General features: G+C 41.1%; 1 protein-coding gene across 2 annotated transcripts; it reads left to right on the forward strand.

The window, feature by feature from the left end:
• The first annotated feature begins 3,891 nt into the window (after positions 1-3,891).
• Positions 3,892-19,777, forward strand: LOC117504977 (up-regulator of cell proliferation-like). Of its 2 annotated transcripts, none has more exons than XM_034164480.1 (5): positions 3,892-3,932; positions 4,906-4,970; positions 5,451-5,550; positions 10,669-10,740; positions 10,920-19,777. In XM_034164480.1, exons 2-5 carry the CDS (start codon positions 4,959-4,961, stop codon positions 15,653-15,655), a joined length of 4,920 nt encoding a protein of 1,639 aa, XP_034020371.1. In that variant the 5' UTR covers positions 3,892-3,932; positions 4,906-4,958; the 3' UTR covers positions 15,656-19,777. The 2 variants fall into 2 exon arrangements, with proteins under 2 accessions (XP_034020371.1, XP_034020372.1); XM_034164481.1 differs by lacking the exon at positions 3,892-3,932 and adding an exon at positions 4,488-4,596.
• Positions 19,778-21,354: the final 1,577 nt, after the last annotated feature.

The raw sequence follows: 21,354 nt of genomic DNA on the forward strand, positions 1-21,354 counted from the left end.
TCAGATTCCCACCAAGTCTCACTCTAAAATATTGTGGGATGATGTCACTCAGTATAGCGGTGCTGTGAGGACACTATAACGGCACAGCATCATTCTTCCATTGTCTGGGGAGATTGGACTATTGCACATATGCAAAGTTCAATGATGTCTAAAGGATACCAGAGACCAGATGGAGTTTGGCATATGGAGGATTTGAATTTACATATCCAGATTGGCAAAATTAAGACCAATTTTCAACTTCATCCATCATATTAGTGCATTTAACTGCTTTATGAAGGAAATAATCTCTTTTCCGTTTGCCGTTTTTGGTTGTAAAGGTCAATGACCTCTAGGGGTCACCAGAGGTCAGATAGAGTTCTTCAAATGAAAAATTTGAAATCAGCACCCTAGAACTGACAAAAGAAGGCCATTTGTTTATTAAGTTTATTCATCACTTCAGTGCATCTGATTGCTTATGAAGGTGAGAAACTGGATTCTGATGGGGCACTTAGGGTCACAAAGTTCAATGAACTCCAGAGGTCAACAGAGGTCAGACAGTTTATCATGTGGCAGATTTGAATTCAGCACACCCAATAGGGTGGTTAAAAAAAATAAAAGTTGGAAATTCATTACTCTCACCCCTTCATTTTATGATGCTTTGGGAAAAAAGAAAGCCTGCCAAATATTTTTGTCATACATTAATATTTAGAGGTAGCACATCATAGCTGAAGGTTGTAAATATATCAATTATCGCTGCCCGAGTGCCCGTGCAATAGGTTATCCATTATCCAGTATCTAATCACATCACTTATAAAGAGGATAGAAGTTAACCACCTGAGTGTAACTAAAGTATAATTTTATATTCAATTTAAAACTATACCTGGGTTTAAATATTTCTCACAAACAACATACTTTCAAAAATGTTATTTTAGGCTACAAGCTGAAAATTTTGCTTCAATTCACAGCTTCTTTTCTTTCAGATCTTTGGTGATGGTGAATCTAACATGAGATAAATGTAAAAAGAGACACTTGCTGACTTAACATGCTTAACCATTAACTGGAAACTTCAGTAAAACATGTCAGCTACTAGAAGTAGAACATTTGTTCCACCGACTGAAATAAAGGGAAACAAATTGCCCTCAAATGGGCAAATACTCAAGGTATTTTTCTTCAAACACACTGATTTGAAGAAAACTGTCCATGATGCTGCTGTGACCTCTATAGACATGGCAATTCCTTTTTGGGAGAGAGCTAGAATCCCACTGAGGGCAAAGCAGCATCTGATAACAAAGTTAGAAAAGGTGAAAAAGACCAAGAATCGCAATACAGACAAGCAGAAGAAAGATGAAACAGTGTTTTGTGAATCTTTGGAGGACTTGTTTGACATGGCACATCAGGATGTCCTAACAATGATAAAGTTTGAAGATGACAGACAGTTCCTACTTGCTCAGCGAGAGAAAGGTAGAAGGGGATGCATGGCAGGCATAGATAAAATACAAGCTGCCAAAGAACAAAGAGCAGAAAAAAAGGAAAGCTGCAGAAGCAAAATACAAAGAGAAACTGGAGGAGCCTGGACCATCTAATGTCTCACTACCTGACACTGTCTCCAGCCAGAGTGAAGAGAACACAGAAAGTCCAGATGAAGAATTTGTTATGCCAGTGCCACAAAAAGCCAGTAAAATTAAAGCTGTTGTAACACCAGGACTTGCAGCAGCATTGGATAGGACCAAAACAACAGACAGAAGTGCCACCTATATTCTGACTGAAACAGCAGCAAGTCTTGGTCATGATGCAAGCAACTTAAATATCATTATCATGTAAAGGATGTTCTCTTATGTTACACAGCTGTATAATTGGTTCTTGTGCTGATTCATACATTTTTGAATATTAAGTACTGCAAGGCATAAAGAATATTATTGTTTGGAGCTAGATCAAAATACACTCAACAAAAATATAAACGCAACACTTTTGGTTTTGCTCCCATTTTGTATGAGATGAACTCAAAGATCTAAAACTTTTTCCACATACACAATATCACCATTTCCCTCAAATATTGTTCACAAACCAGTCTAAATCTGTGATAGTGAGCACTTCTCCTTTGCTGAGATAATCCATCCCACCTCACAGGTGTGCCATACCAAGATGCTGATTAGACACCATGATTAGTGCACAGGTGTGCCTTAGACTGCCCACAATAAAAGGCCACTCTGAAAGGTGCAGTTTTATCACACAGCACAATGCCACAGATGTCACAAGATTTGAGGGAGCGTGCAATTGGCATGCTGACAGCAGGAATGTCAACCAGAGCTGTTGCTCGTGTATTGAATGTTCATGTCTCTACCATAAGCCGTCTCCAAAGTCGTTTCAGAGAATTTGGCAGTACATCCAACCAGCCTCACAACCGCAGACCACGTGTAACCACACCAGCCCAGGACCTCCACATCCAGCATGTTCACCTCCAAGATCGTCTGAGACCAGCCACTCGGACAGCTGCTGAAACAATCGGTTTGCATAACCAAAGAATTTCTGCACAAACTGTCAGAAACCGTCTCAGGGAAACTCATCTGCATGCTCGTCGTCCTCATCGGGGTCTCGACCTGACTCCAGTTCATCGTCGTGACCGACTTGAGTGGGCAAATGCTCACATTCGCTGGTGTTTGGCACTTTGGAGAGGTGTTCTCTTCACGAATGATGCGAAGGAGATGTGTTGCACTGCATGAGGCAAATGGTGGTCCCACCAGATACTGACTGGTATCCCCCCCAGTAAAACAAAACTGCACCTTTCAGAGTGGCCTTTTATTGTGGACAGTCTAAGGCACACCTGTGCACTAATCATGGTGTCTAATCAGCATCTTGGTATGGCACACCTGTGAGGTGGGATGGATTATCACAGCAAAGGAGAAGTGCTCACTATCACAGATTTAGACTGGTTTGTGAACAATATTTGAGGGAAATGGTGATATTGTGTATGTGGAAAAAGTTTTAGATCTTTGAGTTCATCTCGTACAAAATGGGAGCAAAACCAAAAGTGTTGCGTTTATATTTTTGTTGAGTGTATTTTATGGGATATGAAAAGATTTGATTTTCCAATGTATTGCCATAATTTCTGTCCTGACATATCAATATTAAACTGACAGAAATAATTTGGAAATATCTGGAAATGACCATGCTATATGACAAAGTTATTGCGAGCAAAATCTTTAAGGGCTGTGTGCTACCAGTAAAAATTATTAGAGTCTTATGAAATTGTACATGATGTGTTTTTATGTTAGGTACAACAAATTTAGAGGGTGAGACTTGAAGTTTTTTGAAAAAAAAAGTTTGACCATTTTTATGGACCACCCTAACACCCAAACTGACAAAATAAGACTGGTTGCCAACTTTGTCCCAAAAATGCACGAAGGTGTCACAATTCTAGATTTCGGCAGCAGTCTATCTATGCTGGTGCCGAAATCTAGCAAAGGTGGTCTTCCTGGACTCGGACATATGAAGTAACCAACACAATATACAGTTTTTCCTGATAGTAAGTAACCACAGCAAATCCGAAGTGGATCTTGAATTGGCACAAGTTTTACGCCAGATGCCCTTCCTGAACCAACTCCACATTACGTGACGAAATGTGGCAGGGGTGGGATTTGAACCTGGAACCTTCTGCACTAAAACCAAGTGCACTAACCTCTTGGCCACCACCCCTGCTAGTTTTTTCCTGATAATGCAGTTTATCTGAAATAATGCAATTCATCATTTTAACCAGAAATGTAGTTTATGTGAAATCACTTCATAATTTTAACTGATAGCATGTACCTGTGAAAACCTGTGAATTACGATTTACTGGTGTCTGTAGACTCATTGTGAAAGCGAAACTATGACACTGTTTAAAAAGGTGCGAACTGCCCCTTTCTGCACTGTACAGTCAGAACAGATGCTGCCATGGACAAAGCTTTCCTTCAGAGGTAGGTGCTGCTGTGTTTGACTTGCGCATCATATGAATGATTTTGGTGGATCTGGAAAGTGAAGTAAAAAAGGTTTTATTTTGTTGTCGACAGCCGAATGGTCGAAGTGTTGAAGAATATTCACTTTAACTTGGCACCTTCTGACAAAGAACTACTTTCAACAAAACAAAACATTTTTTTCTCTGCTGTAAAAACAAAACAGAAGTCAGAGAGCCACATCGACCGACTGAGGTTATGAGAAACTTAGAAAAATTATTTTTGCTGATAGCAAAAATGTCTTGTGTCTAGCAAAATAGTCTTGTGACTGTTAAGTCACAAGACAAAATTTCTTTGAAATCTGTACTTTTAGAGTCTGTAAGATAATTTAACAGAAGTTCAAACAATTCATGAACTAATTTTCAACAAATCTGAGAAAACATGAAACCAGTGGAACTGGCTCCGAGATATTATTTAGCATCCGGATGTTCTGTCTTGTGGGTTTCAGCCCACATCCCACTTTGCCAACTACCTGTTGACTCTTTTCAGTCGATGCTTTGCACGCACCCAGAAAACAGCAGCTCTTGAGGAAGCTGATGTCGTCTGCTTTTTACTGAAAAAAGGCCTGAAATATGTTGCAATTTGAATACGTAAATCCACAGATTTTCAGGCACAGATCACCTTTGATGTAAGCAGCAGTTTTTTTTCATGCTTACTTAGATATCTTCCATCATGATAATGATTTCTGTTCCATATCCAGCATCTTTCTAATTGCAAACTATGTTTGAATGATTTGGCCATGGTGTATGAAAACCTCTTATAGTTTTAGTCTTGAAACTACAGGGGTGACTGAGACATTTTGAGACTGATGCAGAAAAAGGGTGTGGTTCTCCATCTTTTGCGTTCTAAGAAACAGTATTTTAGCATTTGTTGGATTTTTTAAAATCAATACTGCATAAAATGAGGAATGTTGTACAATCTTGTTTGTTACTTTCAGGAAGAAGCAGTTTTAATAATCTGGACGAGTTGTGGGATAACTGAAGATTCTCAATGGACGGAACGGTAAAGATCTACTTTTGAACAGTGTTTACAAAATTAGGGCGCTTGAGCTTTTACACACTTTAATTTTTCCCGACATCAAAAGAAAAATTTTTGCAGACTTCTTTATCTAAAAATTTCAAAACTGATTTCCTTTAAACTCACAATGTAAACTACTATGACATCATCACTTTTACTGTCAGTTTTCTTTAGACAAGTCAACAGATGGATACATGAACATTTCCAAGTCATTGAATATGGGCTTTGTTCAAAGCAGTCATGAAGAAATCCACATAAAATTTTTTGCTGTGGGTTTTAAAAGAATCATGCGAGAAATTTTAAGATGATGAAGCCAACAATTTTTTTTTTCATTTGATCTCATAAAGAATTCAAATGTGTAAAAGACAAAGCTCAATTACACAACTCTTACAAAAGGCGTGTTTTGTTAAATATGACTAAAAACGTTACCACTATGCAAATATATCTTTTTTTTTCTTACACAAGGAGTTTACTGATGAAGATGTCGGCATTCAGCCTCACTGTGCAGAAGAATCTCCCTCATCATCAAAGTCTGATAATCAACAGGGTCACCCGAGTGCTAAAGGTCAGTTAACCGACAAATGTAAATGTAAACAGAAAAATACCTAAAATAAGGAAAAGATTTTGAGTATATTGGGTGAAGGTCAGCAAAAATCATAATTAGGGGCCTTTTTGACCACATTAAGCACGTATTCATTAAACATGCAAAGAACTGAGTTAAGTAGAACACTGATGATATTTACCATTTTATAATACTATAATTTGCCACACACTGTACTGTTTGTATGTCTGATTCTTCTTTCCTCAGAAGCTAATCAAGATATTTCAAACAAATCTGGCAGATAGATTTATTTTTGTGCCTTGATACAAAAATACCACTCAGGGTTTGTTTGTTAATTTGACAACAACATTAATGGTTTCTTTAAACTTTTGTATTTTCTCTCCACACGTCCATGATACATTTCCGTGGAGTCAAACCTCCATGGAATGAGGTGATGCCACACTGCCTCCATGTGGTCAAGATCTGAAGTAAACTGAGACGAAGATGATTGTATCATAAAATCCATGTTGTCTATCCCGCTATACCTGAAGAACTTTTCAAATTAAGAAGACAGAAATTGTGGGACACAGTGTCAGTGAGTCATCCGTGACAATAAAATAATGGCTTCCAAATTGTCAATCACTTTATTTGTGGGAGTGGACTGTTGAACAGTATAACTGCATGTCCTGCATGATGTTGCATGATCAACATTATCCAAAAATAAATAATCTTTTTCTTTCACTCTGCAAGAGTGAAAGAAAAAGAAAAAGTTTCCAGAATGGGAGTGAGACCAGATAAATGATATGGTTAAGAGGTGATGGTGCTGAAAAAACAGTACACGTCAAGACCGGTATCGCAGACTGAACGCCTCCCCCCTGCACAGATTGGTCCCCCTGCCTTCAATTTGGAGCGTCAGCAGCGATGAACAGATTATTGCCTTCTTTCTGCTTAAAACTGCACACCAGTGATCATCTATCTCAGCGACAGATCTCTGAAGCTTGTGTACAGCAAACATTTCCACATAAATTCAGCATTATTTCATAATAAAAGACAGGAGACTGAACAGAGCGCCACACCAGCGTGTCTGAGACTGACTCTCTGAGTCTGATTCTCTACACCCAAACTGATCAAAGGGAATAATATGATTATTAACCATCAGATGACAAAGTGAAACCTCTTAAATCATTATAAAGTCAGTTGTAAGCAGAAATGAGGTGATAAACAGTGAATTGCTGCTAATGCCCCGACATGACGCATGCGCAGTGAAGGCAGGGGGACCGATCTGTAAGGGAAGCCGTTCAGTCTGTGACACTGGGCCTGTTCAGTCATATCAGGGTCCACCAACCTGTACAGGAATCAATTAAGAGACAGTCTTCTTCGCCACTGAGGGATTGTCACAACGACAAAAAGACAACACAAGGAACTGAAGTTATTGGAGCTGAAGATGCTGCAATTTTGCTTCATAGTGATGAGTATGGACAAGTTAAGGAATGATCATATCAGAGCGGCAATGCAAAAAGGAGGTTTTGGAGTCATAGTGAGAGAGGCAACCTGAAGATGTCTGGCCATGTGCAGAGGAGGGATACAGGGTACATCTGGAAAAGGACACAGAGTATGAAGGTGTTACACAGGAGGAAATGAGGCAGGTCAAAGAGGAGGTTTATGAATGTGGTGATTGGAGGAGGGAGCTGGTGTGACACATGAAGACACAGAGGACAGGGTGAGATGGAGATAGATGATCTGCTGTGGCACCTCCTAACAGGAGCAGCTAAAAGAATATTTTATGAGCATAAAATTCATATTTTTCATTGTAGAAACTCATTCAATTTTTCAATTTATTTCATTTATAAAATCACAAATCAGAACAAGGTTGCATCAAGGTGCTTCATACAAGTAAGGTCTAACCTTACCAACCCCTAGAGCAGGGGGTTTCAAAGTGTGGGAGAATGAGCTCCCCCTCAGAGAACAAATGAATAGCTCCCCCCCGGCCGCCACGGACACATACACACAATTTTGATATCTTCATGTGTTTCATTTTATTCTTTTACACATCTTAAACCCATTTTAAAAGTATTTGTGGCTTTTTAAGGAACTGTCTATATGCATTTACACATTTTATAGCCTTTGTAAACATTTTAAACATGTTTTTAAAGAACTTTATACTATTTTAATTGTTTCTCATATTTTAAACATCAGTTTTTTTAAATATTTAAATATCTGTGCGTTTTTAAAAGTCTTTGGCATAACTAACACATTTTAGCATAAATCATAAGGGATGGGTATTGATAAGAGTTTATTGATATCGATGCCACTATCGATTCCCTTAACAATACCTCCTGTGAATTTTCTACGTGCTAATAGTAGGCTTTACAGTTTTTCTATGTCAATAACATTTTATTGAGTCTTAAAGTAAATAAATATGAAATTGGTCACTGGATCCTTGATCTCCGGACATAAATAAAAATCTGTAGTTTTTCTCAAAAGCATTTCCTATCAGACATTAATGGCATGAATCTAACTCCATACCTCAGAGCTGAGATCCTACAACTGGCTGTGATACACTTCGGCAACAAGTGTTGCCGAAGTGTATCACTGTCATTTTCTACTCACAATAAAAAAATCTCAAAGGTACTAATGCAACTTTTTCCACTTATTAAAAAAATCTGGGCATAAACGGTTTAAACGGCAATTCACTTTGTTAATTCCGACTGGACTCTATCTCAGTAGATAGCGGCGGTGTTTGGGAGCTGTGCTAACGGAACGGGGGACGATTCTCTTTTCTTTCCTGCAACAAGAGTCCCAGTTAGTGACTTTAATCTGCACAAAAGTGGCAAAAATGGCTTTGAGAGGGGTTAAGAAGCGGACTTGTCGCTTCTGAAAAGCAGCAAAGCAATGAACCAATGAAGCAGGGGATCGGAGCACTGATTCATTGGTTCAAGCTTTAAAGCGGAGACATTACAGAAGCGGCTGTAGGGTTTGTAATCAACATAAAGAAATGATCATTTTCCTGATAAAACACCCTCAAAAACAACGGCCGCACTAAAGAACCGATAAGGGACTCGTTAAGCAAAAAGGCTATTGATGTCGGTGGATCGAATAATTTCTTAATGATTCTCGAAAAGAACTGGTGCATGATACCCATCCCGCGCACCTCACAGTTTGAAAACCACTGCCCTAGAGCAAGCATACAGGCAACAGTGATAAGGAAAAACTCCCTCTGTGAAAGAAACCTCAAGCAGATTATACTCAAAGGGGTGACCCTCTGCTTGGGCCATGCCATCGACACAATTGACAGTGGGCAAAAAAGTATTTAGTCAGTCCCTGATTGTGCAAATTCTCCTACTTAGAAAGATGAGAGAGGTCTGTAATTTTCAACATAGGTACACTTCAACTGTGAGAGGTAAAATGAGAAAAAAAAAAATCCAGGAAATCACATCGTAGGATTTTTAAAGAATTTATTTGTAAATTATGGTGTAAAATAAGTATTTGGTCACCAACAAACAAGCAAGATTTCTGGCTCTCACAGACCTGTAACTTCTTCTTTAAGAAGCTCTTCTGTCCTCCACCTGTTACTTGTATTAATGGCACCTGTTGGAACTTGTTATGTGTATAAAAGACACCTGTCCACAGCCTCAAACACTCAGACTCCAAACTCAACCATGGCCAAGACCAAAGAGACTAAATACTTTTTACCCCACTGTACAGGAAATTTTGGGAGTCCCTGCTGGTGCACAGTACGGGAGGCCTGCAGAAGAAGACACTCACTCCCATCTCTGGATGGAGCTGCAGCTCAAACAGGGAGAAAGACAACAAATATAGTATAATTTGTCAGCATTAAGTAACAAGAAAAACAGAAGAAACATGAAGGTGATCACCAGCCATTAGCCCTAAGCATCTCTAAAAGACCCAGACTTTAGATAAAGTTGAAGCCATAGCCCACTCTGGTTACTAAAAAAGTGAATTTAAAAGGGTAGAAAGCATAGTAACATACTATGCCAGTATGCTAGCCATACGAAAGGGAAAATAAGTGCGTCTTAAGTCTGGACTTGAAAGTCTCTACAGAATCTGACTGTTTTATTGACGCAGGGAGATCATTCCACAAAGCAGGTGCACGATAAAAGAAAACGCTTTGACCTGCAGACTTTTCATTCACCCCAGGGACACAAAGTAGTCCTGCGCCATGAGAGCACAGAGCCTGGGCTGGTACGTAGGGCTTAAGTAGGTCAGCTAAGTAGCGAGGAACTAGTCCGTGAATAATTTTATAGGTTAACAGCAGAACCTTAAAATCTGATCTCACAGAGACAGGAAGCCAGTGAAGAGACACCAAAATGGGTGTCATGTGGTAAAACTTTCTGCTTCCTGTCAAAAGTCTGGCAGCAACATTTTGAACCAGTTGGAGAGCCCTAATGCTGGACTGCCAGAAAATAGAACATTGCAGGAGTCCAATCTAGAAGAAATAAATGCATGAATTAGGGTCTCAGCATCAGCCAAAGACAGGATGGGATGAGTCTTCACTATATTTTGCAGGTGGAAAAAAGCAGTCCTCATAATATCTTGAATGTGGAGGGCAAAGGACAACGTAGGATCAAAATTACCCCAAGGTTCCTCACTTTGCCAGTGAGATGTGTGGCACATGAGCCTAGGCTAAGTGTTAGCTGGTCAAATTGATGCCGATGTCTCACTGGACCAAGAACCATCATTTCAGTTTGTCAGAGTTTAAAATTAGGAAATTGCTAGACATCCAGCTTTTCACTGATGCAAGGCAATCTTCTAAGGATTTTTTACATGGATGAGATTACCAGCAGTTATTGGCATGTATAACTGAGGATCATCAGCATAGCAGTGAAAGGAAGTCCAAAAACGCCACAATATATGCCCAAGAGAAAAGCAGGGGGCCTAAAATGGACCCCTGTGGAACCCCAAATTTCATGTCACCAAGGTTAGAGGTAGTGTTATTGTACAAAACACAGTGAGAATGACTGGTCAGGTATGTCAACCATGCAAGGGCATTCCCAGTAATCCTAAAATGATTCTCCAGCCTATCAAGTACAATATGGTGATCCACTCATCTCAATAACTAGAATGTAGTATGTGAAAATAATCCTGATTAGGTTTTATATAAAACTGTTGTCATGTCCACAGATACACAGCTGGAGAGTTTGTTGGAGAATCTGGGCCTCAAGCAGCACAGAAAAGAGAAGCTAACAGGACAGGGTAAGATGTAAATGGATAATATATTGTGATGACTCCTCACAGAAGCAGTTAAAAGGTTAATGCTGTACAATTAATACGTCTCATTGAAGAAACTCATCTCAAAAACTATTGTGCAGACATTTTCAAGAAAATATAAAATTATCAAGACTGATTTTTATATAAAATTGTCGCGTTCACAGAGACGCAGCTGGAGAGTTTGTTGGAGAATCTGGGCCTGAAGCATCACAGAAAAGAGAAGTTATCACTGAGAACGGTTCTTCAGATAGACAACAACACCATCACTGATGAACCTGCAAAGTGTTTGTCAGATCTTCCATGGTACTTTCTGAAAAAACTGTTGATGTTCAGTGTCACAGCGAGGAATGTAAAATGTGAATCAGCATGCGAGTCAAACTGTGATGTTCAGTCAAGAAATACAGAGTTAAATCTTGAGGATCTGTACAATAGTCCAGAATCTGATGATGCGCTAAACCCCCTGGACCTGATCACCGCTCTGTTTCTGTGCTCAGATGGTTTTGTTCAGCAGGAAATGGCCCTCAAAATGTCCATGTGTCAGTTCTCAGTTCCTCTGCTGCTTCCTAACTGTGACACAAATCAGTGCACGCTCATGCTTTGGGCCATGAGAGACATCGTTAAAAAGTACAGACCTCAGTCGCTTTCAGAATCCAAAGGCTTTATTGAAGAAAGAATTGTTCACTCTGAACTTCCAATAATATCTTTTGTCAGACTTGGTGAGTGCTCCATGTCCAAGTCAGAGATACTCAATAAGCTTCTGAGCAATTCTCAGCAGTACCACGACACCTTTGTTCACCAAAAAATGGAGTGTGGAGATGCACCAAGGAGAATATCCAATGGATTGACTGAAATTACTTGGTATCTTCCATGTGGGAATGAAAACATGGATATTTTCAGCGAGCCAGTAGCTATAGCTAACCTCCGCGGGGACATTGCTTCACTTGAAACACAGTTTTCCTTTTTGTTCCACACATCTGCAGCGGTTTTTGTGTTCTTTGACAACTTGGACCCAGAATCCAGCAGACCTCTGCTGAGCCAACACAAGGCAGAGCTGTTTTTGGTGGGGAATCTACAGAGCAAAAGCTTCTGTCTGGATGATTTAAAAAAGGTATCAACTGAGTTGAGATTGACCAACAAGAACATCATTTTGAAGAGGAAGCAGATTAATGAATCTGACTTTGTGAAACATTTGAGGAAATCCATTCGAGATATAGTTGACAAGTCAAAGTTGAAGATGCAAGTTGAGCAGATGACTGATGTTGCTCATGAACTTGGTATCTTGGTTGATGAAGATTGCCCTGAGTGCCAGACTGCTAAGAAAAATGCAGATTCCATCACTGAAAAAATACAAGACTGTTTTAATTACAAAAAAGACCAACTTCCCTTACAAGGACAAATTTGGAAAGATTTGACTTCCTTGGAGAAAGAAGAATGTAGACTTCGAAAGGTTGGTTCCAAAGACATAGAAATGTACAAAAGTGAGTTATTAGAACAGAAAAACAAACTCCGGAAAGAACAATACTCTTGTGCCATGTCAGACGCTGTGACGTGTTTCATCAGTGCCATTTCAACCTCAGATACCGAGAGGCGGTTTTTCCTGAAATGGATGAGAATGAATCTTGATAACTTATCTCGAGAAAAACAGTCTGACCTCAGGGAGCAGTACAAAAAGAAATGCCAGAATTCTGAGAACAAAGAGGAAATTAAAGAGATCAACAGACAACTTTCTGACAGCTCACTGGGGATTGAACACTTCTTACGTGAAATGGGGCAAATCTACGAGGCTGCTGCATTTCTGTCAGAAAGAGACGCAGCACATCAGCAAGTGCAGCATTTACCCAAACTGTGTGCAGAATTGTTGCTTGATGGATTTCCACTTGAGCTTGTAGATGGAGACGCATCCAACATCCCTCTGAGGTGGGTGACTGACATTCTGTCTGAGCTGGAAAAGCTGGTGTCTCCAAACAACAAGATGTTGGTCATCACAGTTCTTGGGGATCAGAGCACAGGAAAGTCCACTCTTCTGAACACCATGTTTGGAGTACAGTTTGCTGTCAGCAGTGGTCGATGCACCAGAGGAGCCTTCATGTTGCTCATCAGAATCAAAGAAAATGTAAAAAAACTGCTTAACTGTGACTTTATGGTCATCATTGACACCGAGGGTTTAAAGTCAGCAGAACTTTCACAACTAGAAGAAAGCTATGAGCATGACAATGAACTTGCAACATTTATTGTGGGAATGAGCGACATAACAATTATCAATATTGCAATGGAGAATTCATCAGAAATGAAGGACATTCTGCAGATAGTTGTGCATGCGTTCCTCAGGATGAAAGAGGTCGGCAAAAAGCCCAAGTGTCAGTTTGTTCATCAGAACGTTTCAGATGTTTCAGCCCATGAGAAGAACTTAAGAGACAGGAAACTACTCTTGGAGCAGTTAAACGAGATGACCCAGGCAGCAGCCAAAATGGAAAAGAAAGAAGGAAACACAAGCTTCACTGACGTGATGGAATACAATCCAGACACTGGCAACTGGTACATTCCTGGACTGTGGAATGGGAACCCACCAATGGCACCAGTTAATGCAGGGTACAGTGAGGCAGTCTATGAGCTGAAGAAAACCATAATCCAAACTTTGGGGGGTTGTGAGTCATCTGCTAATGAGATCAGTGAGTTTAATAATTGGATGACCAGCCTGTGGAATGCAGTAAAGTATGAAAACTTCATCTTCAGCTTCAGAAATAGTCTCATGGCTGATGCATACATGAAATTATGCACAGAATTTAACAAATGGGAATGGGAATTCAAGAAACACATGTACACATGGATTAAAAATGCTGAAATAAAAATTTTCAACTTTGGAACAGTTGCTTTGAAATCAGAGATCTCTGACTTGGGAGCATTCATCACAGAACTGAAAACTGAAGCTCTGTCAGAGCTATCTAAACAGGAGATGATTGTTGATGAAAATGTGGCAAAGTACTTTGAGCAAAAAGAGGGTCATGTGTATCTAGTAGAACGATATAAACAGGACTTCTCAAACAGTGTGAAGAGCCTTCGACAAGAAACTGAGAACTCTGTATTCAATCAGCTGAGAGAAGCAGCTGAAATCAAACGAGGAAACACAGAGCTGGACAGAATCAAAGAAAACCACAGAAGCCAGTTAGAAAGCAGAGTCCTTGCACTGATTGAGAAATGTCAGAAGAAAAATGTCAAGATGACAGATGAAGAACTGGAAAAAGAATTTGAGGAGATGTGGAGTAAAATGCTGGAGGAGCTGATCTTCTCCAAACAAAACATCAAGGATGTGTTCAGCAGCGTGACTCACTATTTGAGAATGAATTTGTCACACAGAGGAAGTGCAGCACAACTCTTAGATCAAAAACCCCTGCGTCAATGTGGAACAGAGCCTTTCAAATATAGAGCTGAAGGAAATTGGAACAAATTAACAAATGCTTGCAGGTCAGTGACTCACCTTAAAGATTACACAACAAATTGGAACCAGTTAAAAAATTTTTACTTGACAGTGACTCGCCTTAAAGATTACACAAAGGCTGAACAAAAAATGTCTGACAGAATTATTGCTGCTTGTACAGACTTTGTGTCAGAGAAAAAGCAGAAATGCAGAGATTACCACGACACGTACATCCAGGAGATCCTGAAAATCATCGATGAGAAGCTGGACAATGAAGATCTTACCTTCGACATTGAGTATGAAGTCTCTCTGAAACAGCACATCTGTGGATCTACAGCCAGAGAGTTTCAGAGTTTACATGAAAAATTCATTGAAGAGAACGATCCTTACAGATGTCTGACTCAGAAGAAAGACAAGATTTTTGGTGACTTTAAAGACGTGTTTCAAGAACAAGACCAGTGCCAGAAGAAGGCAGAAGAATTCACAGAGCACTGCTTGAAGCCTGCAATTGAAGCTTCGATCAACACTTCCTTAGGTCATGATATCATCGATGAAATGCTGAAATGTCCCCAATTCAGCACCAGGATGTTTTTCCAGTATGAAATTTTACTGGATTTGCTGAAAAATGAGAGATTTCCAGACTATTTCCTCTTTATTGACTCATATGAGGAGTATGTAAAGAACTGGATTCTTGAACAAATACTGAATCACTTCTCCAGTAGAAGTAAAACATCTGAGTTTGAAGATCGACATCTTCAGTCACTGATCAGGAGCATCAATGATTCCATCAACAATGCCAAGAAAGAAAACTCTGACAACATAAAGAAATTTGTTGAAGAAATCTGCAAGGAATTTGGTGATAAACTGGTGATTTCCCAGGATGCACTTGGAGCATTCATGATCTTGAACAATGCAAACCAGGAACAGTTTGCTCACTGGCTCACTGACTGTGTGAAAAAGATGGAAGAAAACCTTCAGAAGGAATTTAAAGAAACAGACTTCCAAAGCAAACTAAGAAGTCTTCAAATAAATCCCCAGAATGAGCTTTTTAAGAGCGTTGTTGGGTGTGGGAAACAGTGTCCTTTCTGTAAATCACTTTGTGACGCAAGTGGAAAAGACCACACAGAGCACTGGACTTCAATGCATCGACCAAGTGGTCTGGGTAACTGTACACATGATGACACAAAAAAACTTTGCACTGAAATGTGTTCTTCTCTTGTCACCAGTAAGAAACAATTTCACTGCAAAGCAACAAATTCTAAACTGTACAATTACAAGTGTTACAAAGAAATTTTCCCTGATTGGACAATTGCAGCAGATCGCAGCCTCAAGCCATCAGACTACTGGAAGTACATCCTGACAAAGTTTAACAATGACTTTGCAGAAATTTATTTGTCAAATCCTGCTGATATTCCTCCAGCGTGGAAAAACATCACACGTGCCCAAGCAGAAAAAAGCCTCAGAGAGTCACACAACATTAAGTGAAAGAATTTCTGATCCTCCTCACTGACTTTGAGCGTGAACATCCTTCTCTTCTTCACATAATGTAAGAAAAGTTAGGGTTTAAATGAGCACCAGAGCCACATGCTGGATATAAGGTTGAATTTAATTCAATTTATTTTTCATTTATATAGTGCCAAATCGCAACAAAGTTACCTCAAGGTGCTTCACACAAGGAAGGTCTAACCTTACCAACCCCTAGAACAAGCACACAGGCGACAGGGGTAATGAAAAATTCCCTCTTACCATTTGAGGAAGAAACCTCAAGCAGACTAGGCTCAAAGGGGTGACCTTCTGCTTGGGCCATGCTACCGGCACAATTTACAATATGAATATACAGGAAATTTTGGAAAATTTTGGGAGTCCACGGTTAAAGGTTTGGCAAGGCCTTGAGATTCTTTAACAGTGTTTAAGAGAGAAAGAGAAATAAAAATAGAAAAAATTTTGTCTTAATGTGAATTACCTTTTATTTTTGGTCACTTTTTGGAAACTGACTGACTTTACATTTTTTTGGAACACAGTATTGTAGCGATCTCTGTAGCAGTAGTTTAAGACTGTGAATTGTTGTGCTACAATGCATTATTGGAGTTTGGGGTTTTGTTTTTTTGAGAAATGTTCTTGTGGTTCGTGTTGATTTCACATTGTTGTTAGTGTTATAGATATGTTGTATTTTTGTAGTTCAAGTAGGTTTGTCGGTTTAGCTGCTTCAGAGTTATGCTGTGACCATGAGTAAAAAGTGCCTTGCCTTTGATGTCTTCTACCACAGTCTGTGTTGTTGTGTGTGAAAAAAATAAATAGCACCTCCTTGCGGCAGAGTGCATAAAGATAAAAGCTCTGGCTTGTTCTTCGTTCTTCCACACAGCTCGCCACATTGGTGTCAGAAATGGGATACAGCCTTTGGAAGAATGGAGAGACAAATTAACAAGCTTGAGCAAGCCATAAAGCAGAGCATGTCCTTTCTGCAGGACTTGGAGTGGCAGAAAAAAGAGCGTAGCAGAGAAGAACATGATACGCCAAGGCTACATCAGCCTCTGGAGGCTGGGAGGATCAGTGCAGCCAAAGCCATGCTCCCTGCTGCTGATGCTCTTGATGGCTCTCGCGCGCAGCACTCTAGTTGCCCCCTGTCGATGGAGAGGGGTACTGCCGCCAATACCATGACAGCTGCTGATCACAGTTGAACAGAGGTTGCCACTTACACTGCAGACGAGCCTCTCATGTCGATGACCATGGTAAGCTGGCCACAACCTGTGGTAGTGCCGAAGTCACCAGTCAAACTGCCCAAATACAATGGGGCAACACCGCCGTCGTCACACCTCTCCCAAGTCCAGCTAGCAGTGCTGCTCAATAGCTGGAGTGATGATGAAGCTGCCACTCATCTGACTGTAGCTTTGGAAGGAAAGGCGACCTAAGTGCTCTTTGACCTCACCCCAGAAGAACAGCAAGACCTCCACAACGTGACCATAGCTCTGCAGAGGTGTTTTGGGCAGTTATATTCCATTGACCACAGCAGAGAGCAGCTGGCCAGTCGCCACCAGCAGGAGGGGAAAGTCTGGGCACCTTCACAGCTGACGTGCAGCTGTATGCCCAACAAGGTTACTCCCACTTCGATGCAGCTGCCCAAGAGGAGCTGGCACTCCATGCCTTCCTATAGGGGCCCCCATCTGAAAGGTTGCAGGAGCATGTCCGCCTGGCTATGACTCAGTCCCTTGCCGAGGTGCTGCATGAAGCTGAATGGGCTGAGGTTATACTCTCCACCCAACCTACACGACCAAGGGCGTCTGTTCCATGACCACTTGTCAGAATGACCGATTACAATGAAATGGAGGAGCCTGAAGGGGTCATGCTACCACCACTGCAGTTCCAGGGGGGCCTCCACGTTCCCAGTGGCTGGGCCATTCAGCTGATCCCTGCTACCGATATGATGAGCCTGGTCCCACTGCACGAAACTACGCAGCCCCTGCCTCAAAAGCAAAGGTGGTGGACAACTACTGCGGAGTGGCCCAGTGAGGGGACCCCCACTCCACCCTCCATCCCCTCTCCAAGGGAGATACACACTGGTGGCTGTTGTGGACACTCCAAGGGACTGTACCTGAACTGCCAACTGGAGGGTCAAATCTGCCAGGCCTTGATATGCATGCGGTCCACCATTTCCGTGGTGAGACTGGGCACCCTCCCTTAAACCGCTAACCTGCTTTCAATGGTTTGGACCCCACCAACACCCAGGGTAACTGGATAAAGAGTTACCATGGGTGGAAGGAGACTGCTGACAGTCCGAGCTGGACACCAGGATGGATTGCATGCGTTTTGACTTTCCAACATCCAGGAGCCGTGTATCATCGGCCTGGACTTGCTGAGCCAATGGGGAGCCCAGGTTGAAGTGCTGGGGAAGACTGACACCCTTGGAGTGTAGACTGTGGAGCCCGATTTTGGGTGGAGGGGGGAGAACTGACCAAAGAGGTGCCATCAGTCATCAGCAGCCTAGCAGGTGCCAAGACCCCATGCCCCAACAATTGATACCAGCAGCATGGCACAGCTACGGCCTGCCCCAGCACCACCCACAAAGCCAACAGTCACTGCATCTGCTGAAACAACCAAGGCTATACACCAGCTATGGCAATTCAGCAGTGACGGCCTTGACCCCAGCAGCGCCACCAGCAGAAATGTTTCTGTGTAGGCTCTCAGTTGTCCAGGTGGTTTCCATAGTAGAGAAGCTTGAATCTTCGACTGGACTGAGTTGCTTGACGCGAGGACGTTTCGCTTCAAATCGCAGAAGCTTCCTCAGCTAAAATTCTTGCTCTGGAAGTCTGACTTCTGTCTGACTCTTGTAGAGAAGAATAAAACAGAAGCCAACAAAAGCTGATGATGTTTGGTGCCCCACTGGAACCCGAGATTGTTGGGGGAAAAAGATGGACTACTTTCACAAACTGATGGAGCATCTGCATGTGGCGCATGACTACACCTGCCAAGTTCAAGCAAACTCTGGTGTCTGGCAGATGAGGGCCAATGACACCCGTTGCAGAGGGTGGGCCTTCGCACCAGGAAAAAGGTGTGGGTGTAATGTCCTGTTTTTAAAAAGGGGATGTCATCAAGCTTTGCAGCAACTGGCAGGGACCTGGTGAGGTGGTGGACCGCTTGTCTGAAGTGGTGTACCGGGTACGGATGCCCTGCAAAGGTCACATGCTCTCCGCACGGCCCTCTTGCACCACTTGCCGCTTATAAGAAGGGTGATGGCGGCACCCTATGTCTCAATCTATGTGACTCCCCTCCTGGCATGGCTCCTGACAGACCTAGCCGGCCTGCTTGCTGCCTGCAGTGGTCTGGACACTTGCAAGATTTTGTGTTGGGAGATGGGGTCACAGAGGACAACTGACCCCTCAGGGGGGGCTATGTAGTGATCACTGGGCCGGTCGCTAAGACTGTGAATTGTTGTGCTGCAATGCATTTGGGTTTTTTATTTTGAGTCTTGTTATTGTGGTTCATGTTGGTTGAGCAGTGTTGTTTGTGTTATAGATTTGTTGTGTTTTTGTAGTTAAAGTAGTTTGTCAGTTAAGTTAAAAGTTATGTTGTTATCATGAGTAAAAAGTGCCTTGCTTTTAACATCTTCTGCCACCATCTGTGTTGTGTGTGAAAAATAAATAGCACCTCCTTGCGGCACAGTGCATTAAGACAACAGCACTGGCTCATTCTTCGTTCTTCCACGCAGCTCGCCACAGTATTCATATAACAGTACTTAAAAAGAAAATGAAATGTCAACGTGTTGATGAAGAGATAAATTTTTGTCTCACCACATGAAATCATTTTATCTGCCACATTTATGTCATGTGAAATTGTCATTATTCTCCAAATATTCATCCTCTACATTTAATGTTACTTTAAAATGATTTGGCTGTTTATTTGTTGAATAAAAAGGCAGAAGCAGCTCACTGGCTATGAATGTCTTTAATGTTTCCCAGATCAGAATCACAGCATACAGTGTATAATAACTTCTCAAATAAACAGAAACATCCTCAGCTCATTTATTTATAGAATTTTACTTTACTTTTAACCATAATGTTTTTTAAAATTGTTTTGATTTTTAAATTTTTCTTTATTCCAAGTCTCAGTTTTCTAAAATCAAGAAAAAAGAAAACAACAGGTGCACTTTGCAATACTTTAACTCATAAATGTGAAAAATTTTAATCAGCTGAATTTGGGCAATAAGGTCACAGTGAGATATTTTATAAACCGGATGGTGTAGAGTGTGCGTTCACACTGATTCCAGTTTGAGCCACTGATCAACACACCTTCTTTAAATGCATTTGTTTTTCAAATCAGCCAATCAGAACATGACATTCTTTAATATCACTTCTTTGAAACATGTTAGTAAGTTGCATTCTTTACACCATTCATTCAAACTATTACTCCTGACTTTAAAAGAAATTTGTCAAATTCAACAAGTTTTACGCGTGCATTCAGTTTAGACAGGAAAAACAAAGTACAAAAAGATTTCTGCTACTATGTGTGCACCTCCTGCTGAGGGATCATGATGCTACAGGATGCCCATGTGATTATGAGCAATGTTAGAAAAATGCCAGAATTAAATCAGGTTTTGTATTTCCTTAAGCCTGTAATTTGCAAAATGCACCAGTTGTTTATTGTTGCCACAAAATTAGCATTTCATTCATTCACTCAAAAAGGAAAAAAATTCCCAAACTTAATATTTACAAATATTTTGTGTTGAATTTCTTACACTTAAAAATGTACAGTTTTGATCCTCTTCCAGATGTTGCGTGTTTGTCTCCTTCTGCTGATGTCCAGGTTCTGATTTCTTCACAGTTTTCTCAGACTGCAGCCACATGGCGCCCTCCAGTGTTGTTATAAAATAGAAAACAAACCAAACTAATACCTTGTTGCTGTTTTGGCCTCCAGTGCTGTTGTCGTGTGGTGGTAACATCACGGCTCATTGCCGCCTGAGCCACAGGTGTGAGTACAAATAAGTTAACGTGGATCTTGTGGGACCAACCAGACCTCCCATAGAAAGAAGCCCACGCCTTTCAAAGTCCTTCTGATACATTTGCTCCATCTTTTGATCTAATTTAAGGCTGTGAAGTCTCTCTCTTCTACAGTGTGGACTTTTTCTTGTTCAATACGTACTTTTTGTTACATACTGTGTGCACATTTTTCTTTCAGTAGGTTTAAACAAGACTAGCTCCACCCTCATTCTCCCACGCTTTCAGGCAGCAGTTGCAAAAACAAAGAAACTGGGTATGGATTACTGTGTTCCCAAGAACTCCAACAACAGCAATTGATTTCCGTATTAATCAGATGGATGGATTAGTCAGATTCCAGCTTTAGTAGAAAACCACTAGGGAGCACTGCTGAGCTATTGGCCTGTACCTTCTTAAAACTAAAAAAGACCAGAACCAGAACAAGCAGGTGTTAAGTGTTTTTAAACCCAATTTTCATCTCTCAGCTCATTGGTAAGGTAGCGTGGCTGGACTTCGGTCAGCAGCTGTGTAGAACTGGGCTGACTATAAAATCAGTGAGTTTGGTTTTGTGGTCACTCCAGGGGAGCTGTGGGAGCTCACCGCAACACCAGCTCCGCTCTTGGATACAAAGATGGCAGACTGTTTGAAAGAGGAGCAGGGAAGAAGTAAACCGCATCAACACACAGCAGGGACGGCGCTCAATTTAGAGCTTTAATC

The sequence above is a fragment of the Thalassophryne amazonica genome, chromosome 23 (assembly GCF_902500255.1).
Source record: "Thalassophryne amazonica chromosome 23, fThaAma1.1, whole genome shotgun sequence".
Taxonomy (NCBI): domain Eukaryota; kingdom Metazoa; phylum Chordata; class Actinopteri; order Batrachoidiformes; family Batrachoididae; genus Thalassophryne; species Thalassophryne amazonica.

Bases quoted from the DNA above. Each gene is read 5' to 3' on its own strand.
- LOC117504977 (XM_034164480.1), top strand. The intron at 5,551-10,668 runs GTCAGTTAACCG...TCATGTCCACAG, and splicing joins GGGTCACCCGAGTGCTAAAG to ATACACAGCTGGAGAGTTTG. The intron at 10,741-10,919 runs GTAAGATGTAAA...TCGCGTTCACAG, and splicing joins AGAGAAGCTAACAGGACAGG to AGACGCAGCTGGAGAGTTTG.